We start from the raw sequence: 15105 nt of genomic DNA on the forward strand, positions 1-15105 counted from the left end.
CCTCTCCTCTCCTCTCCTCTCCTCTCCTCTCCTCTCCTCTCCTCTCCTCTCCTCTCCTCTCCTCTCCTCTCCTCTCCTCTCCTCTCCTCTCCTCTCCTCTCCTCTCCTCTCCTCTCCTCTCCTCTCCTCTCCTCTCCTCTCCTCTCCTCTCCTCTTTGCTGCCCTCAAATGGAGCAGCTAAACAGAGCTGCCTGCAGCAGTGGGTGAAGGGGGCACCCAGCAGTAGCCCCATTGCCCATCCTGCCTGTGCACAGCATTACTCTCCACAGCCCAACTAATGGGCTGCCCATAAATCTCCCCCATGCAAGGTCCTTCTGCTCTGTGCACCCCTCCCATCCCCTGTGGGAACTTGCTGCAGTTGCCCGTGGGTGACGTCGGAGGGGCACGACCCTCCTGGGCAGGGCAATGGTCATAGGAAGTGTGTTTCTGATGGGAGACTGGTGACCAAGGCATGCTGATAAGAAAAGAATCTCCAAATTAACTCCAATTAACTCTTCCTACCACTTCTTCAGCCCTGGAAGAGTTGCTGCTGCAGAGCAGGGGCTGGCAGGGCAGCTGGGAGCACAGAGCTGGGTGATGGTTCATCTCCAGCTGCTGCCTCCTCTAATGGGACCCAGATGGGGCCCTGTCCATGGCTGAACGAGGCAGATAGATGAGGGGAGGTGGGAAAATGGCCCTGTGGCAGCATCAGCACCAACTGTCCCCCTACTTGCCTCTAAACAGTCACAAGTGCCTCTGCTCCCCTGGGCCATGGAGGTGGCTGCATAAATCTGGCAAGTTTGGGTTGGAAGGATTTGGCTGCACAGGGAGGGTGGTGAGGAGCAAGGTGGGAAAGGTGAGACAAACTGGGAGAGACTTGGTACTGACTTGCACAGAAAGCAAGTGGGAGAAAAGGAGGAAAAATGGCTCAAAGCTGAAGTAAAAGGAGAGAGGAGACACATGGAGGGGACACAGCTCCCTGGGTGTAGCTTGCAGGGGTGATGGGGGCTCCTGAGGTGCATGGGCACTCAGTGGGGCAGCAAAGGGTGCTTCTTGCAGACTGCTCTGGGGTTATGGCTGTCTCCTTTCCCCTCTGCCTCCCTGTCTGAGAGCTGGGACGTGACCCTGTGCTATGTGAGGATGGTTCATCACCCTGTGGCTGGTGCCATGGCCTTTCCTACCTTTTCCCATGTCTTGGCTGAGCTCACCTCTCCCTGGCTATGAAGGAGAAAGAAAGAGTTTGAAATCTCCCAGCTACAGAGCTGCAGAAATCACCTTGCCCTGGGCTCTCCATCTTCTCAGCACCTTCACTCCCATGGGGGCATCCCTTTGCCTCAGTGCCCTGGTACCCTACAGGGCCCATGGCCACGGGGGACAGAGCAAGAGCTGCCTCCAGCATCCTGCCTGCCACCCTCCAAGGAGCCAAAGGTCCCCATCAATGCCAGAGGACCTCCTGGGTGGTTTTTATCACTCGACTTTATTTGCATGAAGATAAACTGAGCCTTTGTCTGTACAATTGCTCCTTAAATACTTGGCAACCCTTAAAAAAAACCCCAAGAAAAACAAAACCAAACAGAAGGACATGGAAAAAAAAACCCCAAAGGAAAGGAACAGTGCAGGCTACAATATCCAAACAAGTACAATGCTTGTGAATAAATAACCCCCTGGCAGCTGTGGGGACAGGGCTGTTCACATTGCACAGGCTCCCAGGTCCTCGGTGCCCCTTCTGAGGCAGGGACAGCAGCAGATGGATGAGGGAGCAGCTCGGGCACGGAGAACCCCCCTCTCTGCTCTCTGTCCCAGCTCTCAGTTGTCCAGCTCAGCCATGGTGGTGGTGGTGGTGGTGCTTTTGTTGCTCTTGCAGCAGAAGTACTGGTTCCAGATCTGCAGGAAGGCTGTCCGGAACTTCTTGATCCTGAAGGCGTAGACGATGGGGTTCATGGCGGAGTTGCCGTGCGTGAGGAAGATGGCAACGTAGGTGAGGATGTGCGGGGTCTCACAGGACGGGCAGAACAAGGTGATGCAGTTGAGGATGTGCAGAGGGAGCCAGCTGAGGGCAAAGAGGAAAAGGACCAGCGCTAAGGACTTGGCGATCTTCAGCTCCTTCCCATAATACTTGTGGGGGTCGTTGGAGCTGGAGGAGACTTTCTTGTTGAGCTGCTTGCGGATGAGGTTGAAGACTTCCAGGTAGATGAGCAGCATCAGCAAGAGGGGAGGCAGCACCCAGACGAAGAAGTTGAAGTACACCATGTACTCCATGCTGATGACTGTCTCAAACTGGCACTTGATGACGAAGCCCGTGTGGCTGCCGTTGGGCTCCTGAGTCCTCCTCATCTTGCTGAGGTTGTTCCAGCCAAACATGGGGGTGAGTCCCACCAGGAAGGACACGAGCCAGCAGCCAGCGATGGCCACGGCCGCCCGCCGCGGGGTCACCACGCTCTTGTACCTGCACGGGGCAAGAAACACGAGTGGGATGCTCAGCCCGAGCTGGGAGGGCACGGTGCTGAGGGCACAGTGCTGATAGCACGGTGCTGATGACATGGTGCTGAGATGGCACAGGGCTGAGATGGCACAGGACTGAGATGGCACAGGGCTGGGATGGCATGGTGCTGAGGGCATGGTGCTAAAGTAGAATGGTGCTGAGATAGCACAGGACTGAGATGGCACAGTGCTGAGATGGATGGCACAGTGCTGAGATGACATGGTGCTGGAATGGCACAGTGCTGGGATGGCACAGGGCTGAGGGCATGGTGCTGAGATGGCACGGAACTGACATGGCATGGTGCTGGGATGGCACAGGGCTGGGATGGCACGGTGCTGAGGGCATGGTGCTAAGGTAGAATGGTGCTGAGATAGCACAGGACTGAGATGGCACAGTGCTGAGATGGATGGCACAGTGCTGAGATGACACGGTGCTGGAATGGCACAGGGCTGAGGGCATGGTGCTGAGATGGCACAGAACTGACATGGCATGGTGCTGGGATGGCACAGGGCTGAGATGGCATGGTGCTGAGGGCACAGTGCTGAGGTGGAACGGGGCTGAGATGGCATGGTGCTGAGGGCACAGTGCTGAGGTGGAACGGGGCTGAGATGGCATGGTGCTGAGGGCACAGTGCTGAGGTGGAACGGGGATGAGATGGCATGGTGCTGAGGTAGAATGGTGCTGAGGTGGCACAGGACTGAGATAGCACACTGCTCCTTCACTGCCACTGGGCACAACTTGTCCTGGTTACCATCCTGTTGCCCACCACCATCCCACTAAGGGACGGGCAGAGCCCTCAGACACGATGCTGGAGCGCTGGGGGTTGGTGCCCAGCCAGGAACTGCATCAGAAGCTGGAGTGTGCCTGTGCTCAACTCATACCTCGAGGGGTTGTTCAAGTTGCTCTGGCAGCTGGTACCCAGAGCAGCACATCACCCTTTCCTCCCTGCATGCACCAGCCCTGCCAGCACCCTGTCCTTGACAATTCCCCCTGCACCAGGGGAGGAAATGGGCAGCAAAAGCATCCTCTGGGACGTGCCAGGCTGCAGGAAGGAGCTGCTGGTGCTAATGGACCCCTGGGGATGCTTCTGGGCGCAGCCTGGTTCATTTCCTAATGTGCTGGGCCGATAAAACCCTCTCTCCTTGCGGGCTGGTGCCAAGGGATGGAGGAGGAGGAGGAGGGGAGCACACTGGGGCTGGGCTGGTCTCTCCAGAGCTCTCCAAGCGGGAAGTGGAGCCTGCTAGATCGATTTTTACTCCCTGACCCTCAAAGGAAAGCTTCCCCACGGAGGCTGAGGCCTGCAGCCCCACTCATTGCTTTCCACCGGAGGGGATTGAGCAAGGAAGGTTTTTTTGCTGGCTGTTTGCTGGGTTTCTCTCTTGCTGGTGTTAACCTGGCCACAGGGACCACATGGAGGTGGTTGGCAAACCTGAATCTCCATCCAGGGCTGGGATCTCCATCCTGATGCTCAGAGCTCCCTGGTGCATGTCTGCAGCCTTTATCTGTGGTGGAAAAGTGGAGCGTTTGGGGGCTTTCTAGTACCAGCTCAGGACCCAAACCCACACTCCCTCCCCCTTGAAGGTCTGTTCTCAAGCCCCATCTCGGGGACAAGGTGTCAGGGTGGGAGTGTGGAGGGGCACAGGGTGGAGGGGGAAGAAAATCAGTCCCCAGGGGTCCAGAGCCACGGGTCCCTGCCAGCTTTCCTGAACAAACCCACTGTGGTCTGGGGAAAGATTCCCAGCTCCCCAGGGGCAGCCAGGTCCCACGGGAAGGTGGTGGCAACGTGGGCTGCTGTTTCCTCTGAGAGCCAAAGCTGGAGCTGGAGGGTGATTTATTCCTTGTGGGGAGGAAAGAGGGCAGGAGACCCTGAGAAAGGTGCAGAGCAGGGAGAGCTGGGGCACGGGGAGGACGAGGGGTGGTGGGAGAACACCGGTGCTGGGAGCCAAGCTCAGGGAGAGGAGGCATGGGAGCAGCAGGGATGCAGGAGGCTCCCATGGGGCTGTGTGCTGGCCTCTGCACCCCACCTCAGCCATAACAGGGCCTTGGGGAGGGATGTGCCCTCCCAGCCATGACTCTCCCCCACCTCCCCAGGCTTCTGGGGGGGGGTGACACTAGAAATAACAGCACCAAGCCTGTGCTCCAGCTCCTTCCCTCTTTGCAGTCCCTGCAATCTGTCTCCCATCTCCCCACTCCTGGGGTTTCTAGGGTCTTCTGGTGATTTTGCTGAGCTCCCTGCCCTGCAGAGCTCTGTGACAGCCATTGTCAGAGAGACAAAGCTGCTGAGCAGCAGAAGTGCCAGTGCAGCCCCCCAGATACCTTCCCAGGGCTGGCAGCCAGCACTCAGGCACAGAGCTGCTCCTGGAGCACTCACCCCTTCTCCTCCTGCCCTCATGCCTGGGCTGAGGGAGCACACAGAGCCCACAGCGTTAGTCATGAACCAGGGCTGATCAGGGGACGCAATGTTCACTCCTGCAGCCAAAGCAGAGAGGATGGGGAATGGCTGTGGAGGGCTCAGCCCAGATGATCCTGGCCCCCTGCAGCTCCAGAACACTGTGTGTTGTTGCAGATGGCTATCAGGACAGCTGCAGAGGTCGTGGAGACCTCAGGTCCCTGGATGCACACAGGCTTGCATGGTCCAGAGTGTATAACACACACGTGGCAGAGCAACTGCCCCACACGCTGCTGGCTGCTGGTTCCCCTCCCCACTTCAGTCCCTCCTGCCTCCTCAGTGCATATCTGTCCTCTCTGCACACCCATCCCTGGTTAATACACATCCATCCCTCATTAACACACATCTATCCCTCATTAATGCACATCCATCCTTGGTTAATAGACATCCATCTCAGTTCTTCACTGCACATCCATCCCTCTTTGCCTCACATAGATGCTCCCACCTCCCTGCACATCCATCCCACCTCCCTGCACATCCATCCCACCTCCCTGCACATCCATCCCTCCTCCCTGCACACCCATCCCTCCTCCTTGCCACACATCCCTCTCCCTGCCATGATCCACATCCATCCCACCTCGTTGCACATGTGGCCTGACACACACCCCAGCCCAAGCACCAGCTCCTCTCCTTGCTTTGCACTGTGAGGTTTACGTGTGGCTCTGCAGAAGCAGTTGGCAGCTGAGAGCAAAGCCTGTCCATGCATCCCCCTGCATGTGGGTACCACAGTCACAGGAACCATGGCTGAACCCCCAAAACCCCACAGAAAACAGCAACACTTGGAGCTGGGGTTTTTGATCTTGTCAGAAGGAAGGTGCAGCCATAAAATGACTCTGAGTTCCTCCTTTTTCCAACCCCTGGGGTCTGACCATGCAGCTCTTGTGGGACTTGCCTGCTCTGAAGCCTGAAGTCCCTACTTAAAGGAGCAAAAGTTCCCACCTCATGCCCAACCCCATGGCACAGGGAGTTTGGTGGGGGGCAATTAGCAGAGGGGTTAGGGACAGCCTGTGCTCTTCTTGTGTTCCCTGGTTGTGCCATAAATGAAGAAGACTTGCTCATTTACCTCATTTTGCATGAACATGACAGGGCTGGAGTCTGGGCAGGGATCTGGGAGGCAGAAGCACTAGAAAAATGCTGATAATGGCTGACAATTAATAAATAATCTCATTATTCTCGTTAGCACTGGAGCAATTGCTGCCATCATTGCAATTTTATTACTATTATTATTTTTCTTGACAGCTGTGACCAAAACATCCCTGAGACCAGTCACCACCATCAGCATCCCATTTGTCTTTGGTTCCTGTGGGGTTTTGAGCCCGACCATAACTGCCTCATTGTCCTCCCACCCTCCCTCAAGGGTGGTTTTGCACCATCCCTTCCCCACAGACACAGCCATTGCCCCAAGTCCTCTGAGGCCAAGGGAAACGAGCCTGGAGGGAGCAGAGCAATCATTTACCCTCACTGCTAAGGCAGTGAAGTGGGATGGGCAGCAGCTTTGGTTTGCTGTGGAACAAGAAATGTCTTTGAGGTTTTGGGAAATGACAGTTGGTAGGTTGGGAGAGTGCTGCTGGCATCCCCAGGGAAGTGCAAGAAGTGATGGTTGGAAGTAGAGGCAGATAAATTATCCCCAAGGGCTGTGCAGAGCTGAGAGGGAGACATGGAGCAGGCTCCCCCAGGGAGGGAGGCTGCTTTGTGATGGGATGCAGTTAAAGTTTCTTGGGCTGAGGATGCTCTCAATGTGAGCCAACTTCCAGCCAACTAGCCACAAAGATTGAGTAAAGCCTGTATGACACATCCTTCCAAAACAACATAGAAACAGGAGAAACAAGGATCAGAGCACACAGGTCTCAAGCCATTAAGTCATTTCTGCTGGGATGAGTCTGTCCAGTGCAGATCTATATATCTTGATGAGCTAATTGAAAGCCAAGGCTCCAGTTAACACCCCAATCAGATGTTCCCTCATCACAGGGAACTGATCTCTCACCAGGAAAACAAAAAGTGCAGATGCAAAACAAACCTGGAGCTTCTCTTTTAACCTCTGATTCCTCTTTCAGGTTTATAAGGTTACTGATTGTTCTGGTGGAGAACTGATTGACCTTGTTGCCTGGAAGGAAGCAGCTTGGTATTTCCATCAGGGTGGCAGAGAGAAAGAGCTGAGACCCAATTGCAGTGAAATGCATCAGCTGGGCATAAATGACACCTTGTGCCTCTTCCTAATTACTCTGGCAGGCAAGGAGCAGTGGCTGGCTGAGGGTGCCCAGGCAGCCTGGCTGGAGCTGGGCATGGAGATGAAGGGTGCATGGGCCAGGCACACTGAGTCCTCACCAAGCACAAGGACTCTGCTGGTCCCTGTGAAGCCTGTGAGAGACCTCCCATCCCCTTTCCTTGGTGCACAAGGGACAGGGAGTTACAAGGTTTAAGTCCCTGAGTGGTGTTACCAGTGCAGAAAAGAAGAAGAAATAATTGAGCCTGCAAGACTGTGCTAATTGTGGCTGTGCCTGATGCAGCATTTCTCAGCATCAGCCCCGTGGTGCCTTCAGAGAGTTTGTAGCATCATTCCCTCTGTGAGCAGATGGGGAAACTGAGTTGCAGAGGGAGGCTGTAACGTGCCAAGTGAAGCAAGATGAGTTGAATGAGAAAACATCCCTGGTGCCAAGAGTTGGCAGTTACCTCCTTTGAAGGAGGCGAAGGAAAAATCATCCCAGTCTGGATAAAGGAAGAGAAATGGCCCAAAGAAGGCAGACAGACAGTCATGCCAATGATGTCCTGGCTTTCTGTGCTCTGCCTTCCTCTGAGGAGCAATGGAAAGGTGTTGTCATCACCTCAGGAAAGGTCCAGGACTGGGGGAGGTCACCTCCCTGCCTCTGTGTCCTGCTTGGGCATCGCTGGTACTCAGGACTCTGCATGCAAGAGCCCCACAGCCAGTCCCAGGAACAGAGCAGGGATGGAATGGGACAAGGGAACAAATTCCCTTTCCTCCTCCAGCTCATTTCAGTGAAGAGGCTCTTGTTCTGAATAAAAAGCCAACCAAACCACCCAAGACTGTGGGAGCTGCTGAAAGTGGTTCCATGGTCAGTGCTGGGGAGGCAAAGCCAAGGCAAGGAAGGATGGGGGAAAGGCAGAGAGATGGGGCAAGGGCTTAAGAGAGCTGCTGGGTCCCACCAACACAGGTCAATGAAGGGCAAACCCAGATGCCATAAAACTTTCCAGCAGCTGATCCTGCTCTGAACTGCTCTGTACCACCAAAAATGGTCCCTCCTGCTCTATTTCCTCCCCTCATCATCCACCTGGCCCTTAGCCCATAGCCAATTGCTGCCTGTGCTCTAAAGGAACGAGGATCTCAACCCTTGGGGCTCATTTTACACCCTCCTGCTGATGGCATCACAAGTGATGTCTCTCCTTCACACCCAGACCTGCCCACTGAGCTGCCCCCCAGCTGGAGCAGCAGCTCTGTGCCAGGCTGCAGGGGGCTGCCAGAGCAGGGGCTGCCCAGCTCATTGCTGGGGACACACTGACAAGGGTCAATCAGCAGAGGGGGGAAATGAACCCAATGAAGATTCCCAGAGTGGGATGCTGGGCTGGGGCAGAAGGAGCTGCTTTTCCCTGGCCTGGCAGATGTGAGCTCTGCTGCTGTTGACTCACAGCTCACGGGGTCAGGGCGAGGTGATGCCCTGGGATTTACCCACATGGGGACCACGTCTCATCCTGCCCTGAGGTACAGGACAAGGGCTGGGGTGAGCTTGGTGTGCTGCTGCCCAGGAAGCCTGAACAGCCTTTCTGGAGGTCACTCACCTCCCCTTGTTCCCTTTAATGCAGAAAAACCTGGGAATAACCCCAGACATCAGCAAGTCTGAGCCTCTCTGCACAGGCCTCACCCCTCCTCTCCCCTTCCCTCCCCGAGAACAGAGCATCCCCTGGCCAGCCCCCTCACTGCATCCCAAGGAGGGGGGGACCTGCAGACCCCAGCATTTTCCCTAGGAGCCCAGGAGCTGGGGACACTGCTCACAGCCCAAGTCACTTCCCTCCAGCTGTCACAGCAACGTCTGTGGCTTTCTTCCAGTGACCTGATTTTGTGTGTGTTGGCAAAAGCCTCGTTGTGCTGCTGCAGCAGCTGTGTGAGCTCCCCACGAGCCTAATCCCCACATCCCCTCACTGAGGGAAGAGCCCTCGTGGCTTTGATCTCTGACTTAGCATGCTCTTGGCTGAAAATATTCAGAGTCATGCTGAAAACCAACTCACCTGGGGGTTTACCAGGATCTCAAGACTTAACCTGCTGGGAAATCCCTTTCCCAAGGCTCTGTGTATTTTTTGGTAGGACCAGAGTTAAGCTCCTGCTCCTGGCACAGCTCATCTCTGTGCCCTGGATCTGGTTTGAGCAGAGCTCAGTGGGAGATGCTCTCTCTGATTTAGCACCCACACGCTGAGCTGGGTGCAGGGTGCTGGAAAGTGCAGCTTGGAAACAGCCTGAAGTCTCCAGCAAACCTCTCTGGACTGGCATTTCTGCCTTTTATCCTCCATCCTTGGTTGGGATCTGCCTGTTCCTGCAGAATGAAGGTCTCCATTGATCACCCATGTTTGCTAAAAATATACCTGGCAGAGGGCAGCAAGGGAAGAATCAAAAGAGGCAGCTGCAGAGACCTGCCAGTCCCCAGAATGTCTCTGATTTAGGAGAAAATGGGAGACTTTTCCTTGGCAATTCAATGTGCTTTCACAGAGATGGGGTCTGTAAGGATGGGTGGCATCTTCTCATTAGCTATGGAGGCTGAAAGAAGCCTTGACAAGCTCCCAGACATGAGAACCCTCCCTGGCAGCTCTCCAAGCTCCTGGGCCTTCAGGTGCTTTGGTGGCTGGGAATTTGGGCCAAAGCAAGGGTCTCATCCTGACCCCCTCCTCATCCCCTGTCTCATACCAGTGGGATGCCCATCACCCTCCTGCCAAAACCCTCCATGGTGAAGGAAAGGGATAAAAACCATCCTGGATGTGTGCCCTGCTCCACAACCCAGCTGGCTGAGGGTGACAAGACATCCCAGGCTCCCCTGTGACCCAGCCCCAGCTGGCCCCATGCCCTGCAGCCCTTGGCAGGTCTGGAGAGAAGGGGAAAGAGCGTTGAGATCATGCAAGAGTCTGCAAACCAGAGAAGTCAAGGGGGAAAATCTTCTCCCTTGCACTGCTGGGTCCATCCAAGGGCTCACTTGCAAGTCCTCCTCTCCTGGCTCTCAGGTGCTGCAGTCCAGAGCTGAGGGATGCTCCCGGCTCCCTGAGCAGAGGACAAGGCACTTCAGAACCACTGCAGAATGCCAACACTGCCTGCAGATCTGCCCTCAGACCCTCCTTTCCCCTGGGGGAGTGCCTAGCCCTGGAGGGATCCCAGAGCCGTGGGGCTGAGGTGCTGAGGGCTGTGGGTCAGTGCTGGGCTGGGCAGGGCTGGGGCTGCAGCAGCTTCAAGGGCTTTGCCAACCCAAATGATTGTGTGATTCTATGATCTCAGAGCAGAGCTGGAGGCCCCTGAGTCAGCAGAGGCTGGTGCCAAAGGAGCTGCAGCCCCCCACCAGACACCCCCCGTCCCGTCCCCATCCCCTGCCGCATCCTGCCGAGGGGCCGGTTCCTGCCGGGGGGCTCTGTCTGGCTGCTTCCCCTCCCTTTGAACTCCTTTCATCTCTCTCAAGTGTGGCTGTGAGAGGGAAGTTTGGGCTGGGCTGGGGGACCCTGCTGGGGCTGGCTGGGAGGGGGGGTGACAGGATGGGGGTCCCGCTTTGCTGCCGGGCGGGGAGGAAGGATGCGAGAGGGAAGCTGAGAGCTCCGCCAGCAGCACGAAGGCAACAAACCTATTTTGGGTGTGTTCCAGCTGTTTAGAGCTGTTCCTGTGGAGGCTGGGGAGTGTGGTACCCTCTGCTCTGACCTGCTCAACCCAAGCCACGCTCTTGCATCCCTCCATAGTAGCCCCCAGCAGCACAGAGGGATGCTACCCAGGGCTTTGGGGCAGAAGCAGAGGGCTTGGGGCTTTACCACAGGGATGGGCTGGATGATCTCTAGAAGTCTCTTCCAACCTTCACCTTTCTGTGGTTCTATGAAACCCTGCTGAGGTGTCTCAGGCTCACAGCACCAACTGGGATTCAGTGTCCCAGGGAGGAAGGACAGCACAAAGCTGCGACTGGAGCCGTCAGCGCTGCAGAACCGTCTGCAGCATCATCACTCAGCAGCATCCAGCAACAAGTTGGGAGAAACTTGAGGCATTTCAGATTCAGGGAATAATCTTTAGGGGTGTTTTCTCTCCTGTTTGCTGCTCCCTGATGTTATTTTGCTGCTGGCTGTGTGTAGGGCACGGGAAAAAGAAATCACCTAAAAAAGAAATCACCACATTTGCCAACTGCTGGGAATTCACACCAAGGGAAGGAGGGAACATGCAGGGATAAGTGAACAGGAGAGCTGGGGAAGCTGAGCTCTTCTTGCTGAGGTTATAAAACCTTCTGATATTAAAGTAAGGCTACAAAAAGTCAGAGGAAGATGTCACAGTGCCAAGTGCTGAGGCACAGAACAGGACAGCACAGGGTCAGCGCTGCGCTCAAACCACCCAGCATCAGGGGGCTCTGACTTCACATTGCTCCCAGAAAAGTTCCTGGAGTGACAAAAAGAGGACAGAAATCTCCCTGAAGAGGCTCATTTGGTGCTCAGAGGCAGCCAGGGAGGGAGAAAGAGCCTGAGGTTGTTAGAAAAAACCTGCCTGATGAGAGCTAGGCTGTGCTGCTATGTATAAATGTGCATCACTCCCACACCTGAAGCCATCCCCACAGCACAGGGGATGCAGGAGGACCAAAAAAAGCACTGAGAGAAATGACAGGCTGAGAATCACTTGGGCTACACAGACAGGCTGGAAGATGAGGAGTTTTCAGGCTGGGAAGAATCACACTTTGGGGAAGGAGTCAGAACAGCCTGTGAAATGGTGTGTGGTGGGAAGGGGGTGGGCAGGGACTGGGCTGTTATCCTGTGCTCTCCCTCTGCTTTACATTCCTTCCTCATGCAGCTTCCACTGGCCATGACCACAGGAGGGAAAAAAACCCCAAAGCAACTGATCTCTGGGCTGATGCTGTGGCTCTGGGGACAGTGAGCTGTCAGTTGTCCCAACACAGGTGCCTCCTGTCCCTGTTTTCCTGTACTGAAAGGTGATTCCTGCTCCAGGAGGGTCTCACAGCTGTTTGGGGTCTGGGCAGCACCTAACACAAGGGGGCTGGGTCCCTTTTGGGGATTGATCTTTGTGCTGACAAAGGGGTTGTGTTCTCCTCCAGCAAATGGGATGGAGCCCTGAAGTGCAAAGAGGTCAGTGGGGTGACACAGGCTGGGTGTATGCTCAGCCCTCCTGGCTGGGCTGAGTTTGCCAGCAGGGCTCTCAGCTGTGGGAGCTTTCCTGGAGCTGATGGGCACAGCAAAAGTGTCCCTGCAGGCTGGGCTTGTCCTTGGACAGAGCAAGAGGGACCAGAGACAGCACAGCAAGGGGCCAAGCCAGGATGCACAGACTGCACTTGAGGATGTCACATCCCCTTCCAGCCCCACTGATACCCCCCCCAGTCCCACTGCAGCACTCCAGCCTCAGCTGCCTCTCCCCAGCCCCAGCCCTGAAGCAGTTAAATGTCTCCTGCAGGAGCAGGAGAGTTCAGATGAAGTGCACAGCCCTTCCCTACGCCCCACGCTGTTTGCTGTGGGCTTGGCTTTGCCAACACAGACTGATGATGAGGAGGGGAAAACCAGGTAGAGGAGCCACCTGTGGTGCAGTCCCCTAGTGAAGGGTCTCTCCTGGGTGAGCCTGCCCCATGAGAAGTGCCAGACTGTCCTCTCTGGTCCTTCAAAGCCTTGAAACTGTGTCCCTCATGTCTGTGAAGGAGCAAGTTATCATCCCCAGGCTCCCCACGGCAGGGGGAAAGCTGAGCTGGAGACAAGTCCATCATCCCCTTTCTAGTGCTTTCCCATGGGTAGTGGAACAAAGTGTGTCACCCTGGGACCCTGCCCACTGGCTGCCACAGGGCAACCTCTGCCTGCACCCCCAGCACTCCCCTGAACCCCCAAACTCAGCTGCTGGAGGCTCCAGGACCTCTCCCAGCCCATCCTGCCTCCACTGCTGCTGTGGCCAGAAGTGCTGGTGCCAACAGCACGGAGGAAGCTCTTTCTTGCAGCGTTTGAAGCATCCTTAGTCCCTTGTAACCCTCCCAGCAGCCACCCAGCACCTTTCCTTACCTGACAGGGATCTTCACCCGCAGGTAGCGATCCACGGCGATGGCCAGGAGCGCCAGGATGGAGCTCTCAGTGAGGATGAGGACGGGACAGGCCACCATCAGGCAGCTGTAGAACTCTGTCTGAGGCCCAATGTTGATGATGATGGCCAAGGGGATGACCAGAGCCCCCACGGCCACGTCGGCCACGGCCAGAGAGACGATGAAGCAGAAGGTGGCGTCTCGCAGCGCCTGGTTCATCTTCACAGCCCAGATGACCAAGATATTGCCCGGCACGGACACCAGAGCGATGAGCACTTCGATGGAGATGTAGGCAGCCTGGAAGGCTGAGATGGGGTGTGCCATGATGCTCCGGGGTGTCCCACCTCCACGATCGCTCGGGGTGGGGTCTGTGGGTCACCTGCAAGCACAGGGCGAGGCGGTGAGCGCCTGGCATCGCTCCCCGGGCTGCAGCCTGGGCAGGGGGTGCAAAACTCCCCCTCGCTCCCGTCTGAGCCGGTCCCTGGGGCTCAGAACTCCCGGAGACTCGTCTCACACCCACCTCCAGCCCGGCTCCGGGGCTGCGGGGCGAGAGGGAACCGGCAGCCAGCCCCGAGCAGAGCGGCGGAGCCCACCCGCCCCTTCCCCAGGACTCCCCCCGGGACTCCCCCCGGACCGCCCAGAGCCCCTCGGAGCGGCCGGAGCGGGATTCCACAGCCCGGGCTCCTTCCTCGCACCGAGCTCTCCCCGCCCGCCTCCAGCTCACCTTGTCCTGCGAGCCGAGGACTTCTTGTGGGTTGCCCTCGCCCCAAAATAGGCAGAGCTGCTCAGCCGCAGGGCAAGGCGGGGGGCATGCTGGGGCTGGGGGGGAGGTGGGGGGCTGTCCGGAGGGATGCTCGGGGCGCTGGGTACCGGGCTGCTGCGGAGTCCCCGCTGCCCGGCACCGTTGGGTTGCCGCAGGCTCTGCCAGCTCCCAGCCGGGGCTGGAACATCACATGGTGCAGCCTCCCCAGACGTTTAAAGAGCGACTGACCCGATTTGGGGCTCGCCGAGCCCGGGAAGAACCGGGAGAGCGGGGGCGGGATGGGGGCGGGGGAACCGGGAGAGGGAGGGATGGAGGCGGGGATGGGGATGGGGATGGGGATGGGAGGTGGGGATGGGGATGGGGATGGGGATGGGATCCGGCAGCCCGGGGAGCAGCAGCGGCTGGACCAGCCCCAAACTCCCGACACCGGTCCCGGTTTTAGTACTAAAACCGGTTTTTGGGGTAGGGTGTGAGCAGAGGTTGCGGGGAGTGGAGCACAGAGCCTGAGCAGGGGGTGGGGGGAGGACACGGCCCCTCCCCCGGCCACAAAGCAGCCGCCGCTCCGGGTTCAGCCCCAGGATGGGATCGGCAGCCCAAGTTAGACCTGAACTAGCCCAGAGAGCTGAGCTGCTCGCCCGGGCTCCGGCTACCAGTCTCAGCCCTGCCCAGTCACTGCTGGGGTGTGTTGGGAGTGAGACACAGAGCACAGACACAATGGCTCTGGGGGCTTGGTCTGATGGAGCCAAACCTTCCAGAGGCTTCTCCCAGGTGTGGACCAGGCACCTGCAAAGCTCATCCTGCCTAATGAGCAGGGCTGGCTTATCCAAGTGCTGCAGCGACTGGGAGCAGCCACCACCTCAGATCTGGGGCAAGGGGACTCTCCCAAAGCCTGTCTGTACCTCTCCTCATCCTTTCTTCCTCCTCTGGTGAGATTCAGGGCTGGGCTTTGTCCGCTCCTGCTCTGCTCTGCCTTAGTGGGACGTGTCCCAACGCCTGGATCTGCCCCTCTGATGGAGATCTCTTCCCCTGCACACCTCAAGGAAGGGATGGGAACAGTTGTGGGACCATCACAAACCCAGTGCTGGACTTGGTGGCCTGTAGGACTCCCCTTCACCTCCTTGGCCAAGTGACCAGCCAAGGGCTGGAGGGTTTGAGTATCCCAGAGCCATCTGGGGACTCTGACACTGTG

The 15105-nt window shown here is 57.1% G+C and overlaps 1 protein-coding gene across 1 annotated transcript; it reads right to left on the reverse strand.

Annotated features, from left to right (window-relative positions):
• Positions 1 to 1476: 1476 nt before the first annotated feature.
• ADORA1 (adenosine A1 receptor) lies at positions 1477 to 14080 on the reverse strand. The gene is made up of 3 exons (XM_062013647.1): positions 13878 to 14080; positions 13137 to 13532; positions 1477 to 2425 (listed from the first exon to the last, which is right to left on the reverse strand). The coding sequence occupies exons 2-3, from the start codon at positions 13475 to 13477 to the stop codon at positions 1786 to 1788; spliced, it is 981 nt and encodes a 326-aa protein (XP_061869631.1). The 5' UTR covers positions 13478 to 13532; positions 13878 to 14080; the 3' UTR covers positions 1477 to 1785.
• Positions 14081 to 15105: the final 1025 nt, after the last annotated feature.

Source organism: Colius striatus, chromosome 22, assembly GCF_028858725.1.
Source record: "Colius striatus isolate bColStr4 chromosome 22, bColStr4.1.hap1, whole genome shotgun sequence".
Taxonomy (NCBI): domain Eukaryota; kingdom Metazoa; phylum Chordata; class Aves; order Coliiformes; family Coliidae; genus Colius; species Colius striatus.

What these genes read in the sequence shown, in the direction of transcription:
- ADORA1 (XM_062013647.1), bottom strand. Translation starts at nt 13,477, where the DNA reads ATGGCACACCCCATCTCAGCCTTCCAGGCTGCCTACATCTCCATCGAA. An exon ending in CGGGTGAAGATCCCTGTCAG is followed by an intron (nt 2,426 to 13,136) that starts GTAAGGAAAGGT and finishes TGCCCCGTGCAG; the next exon opens with GTACAAGAGCGTGGTGACCC.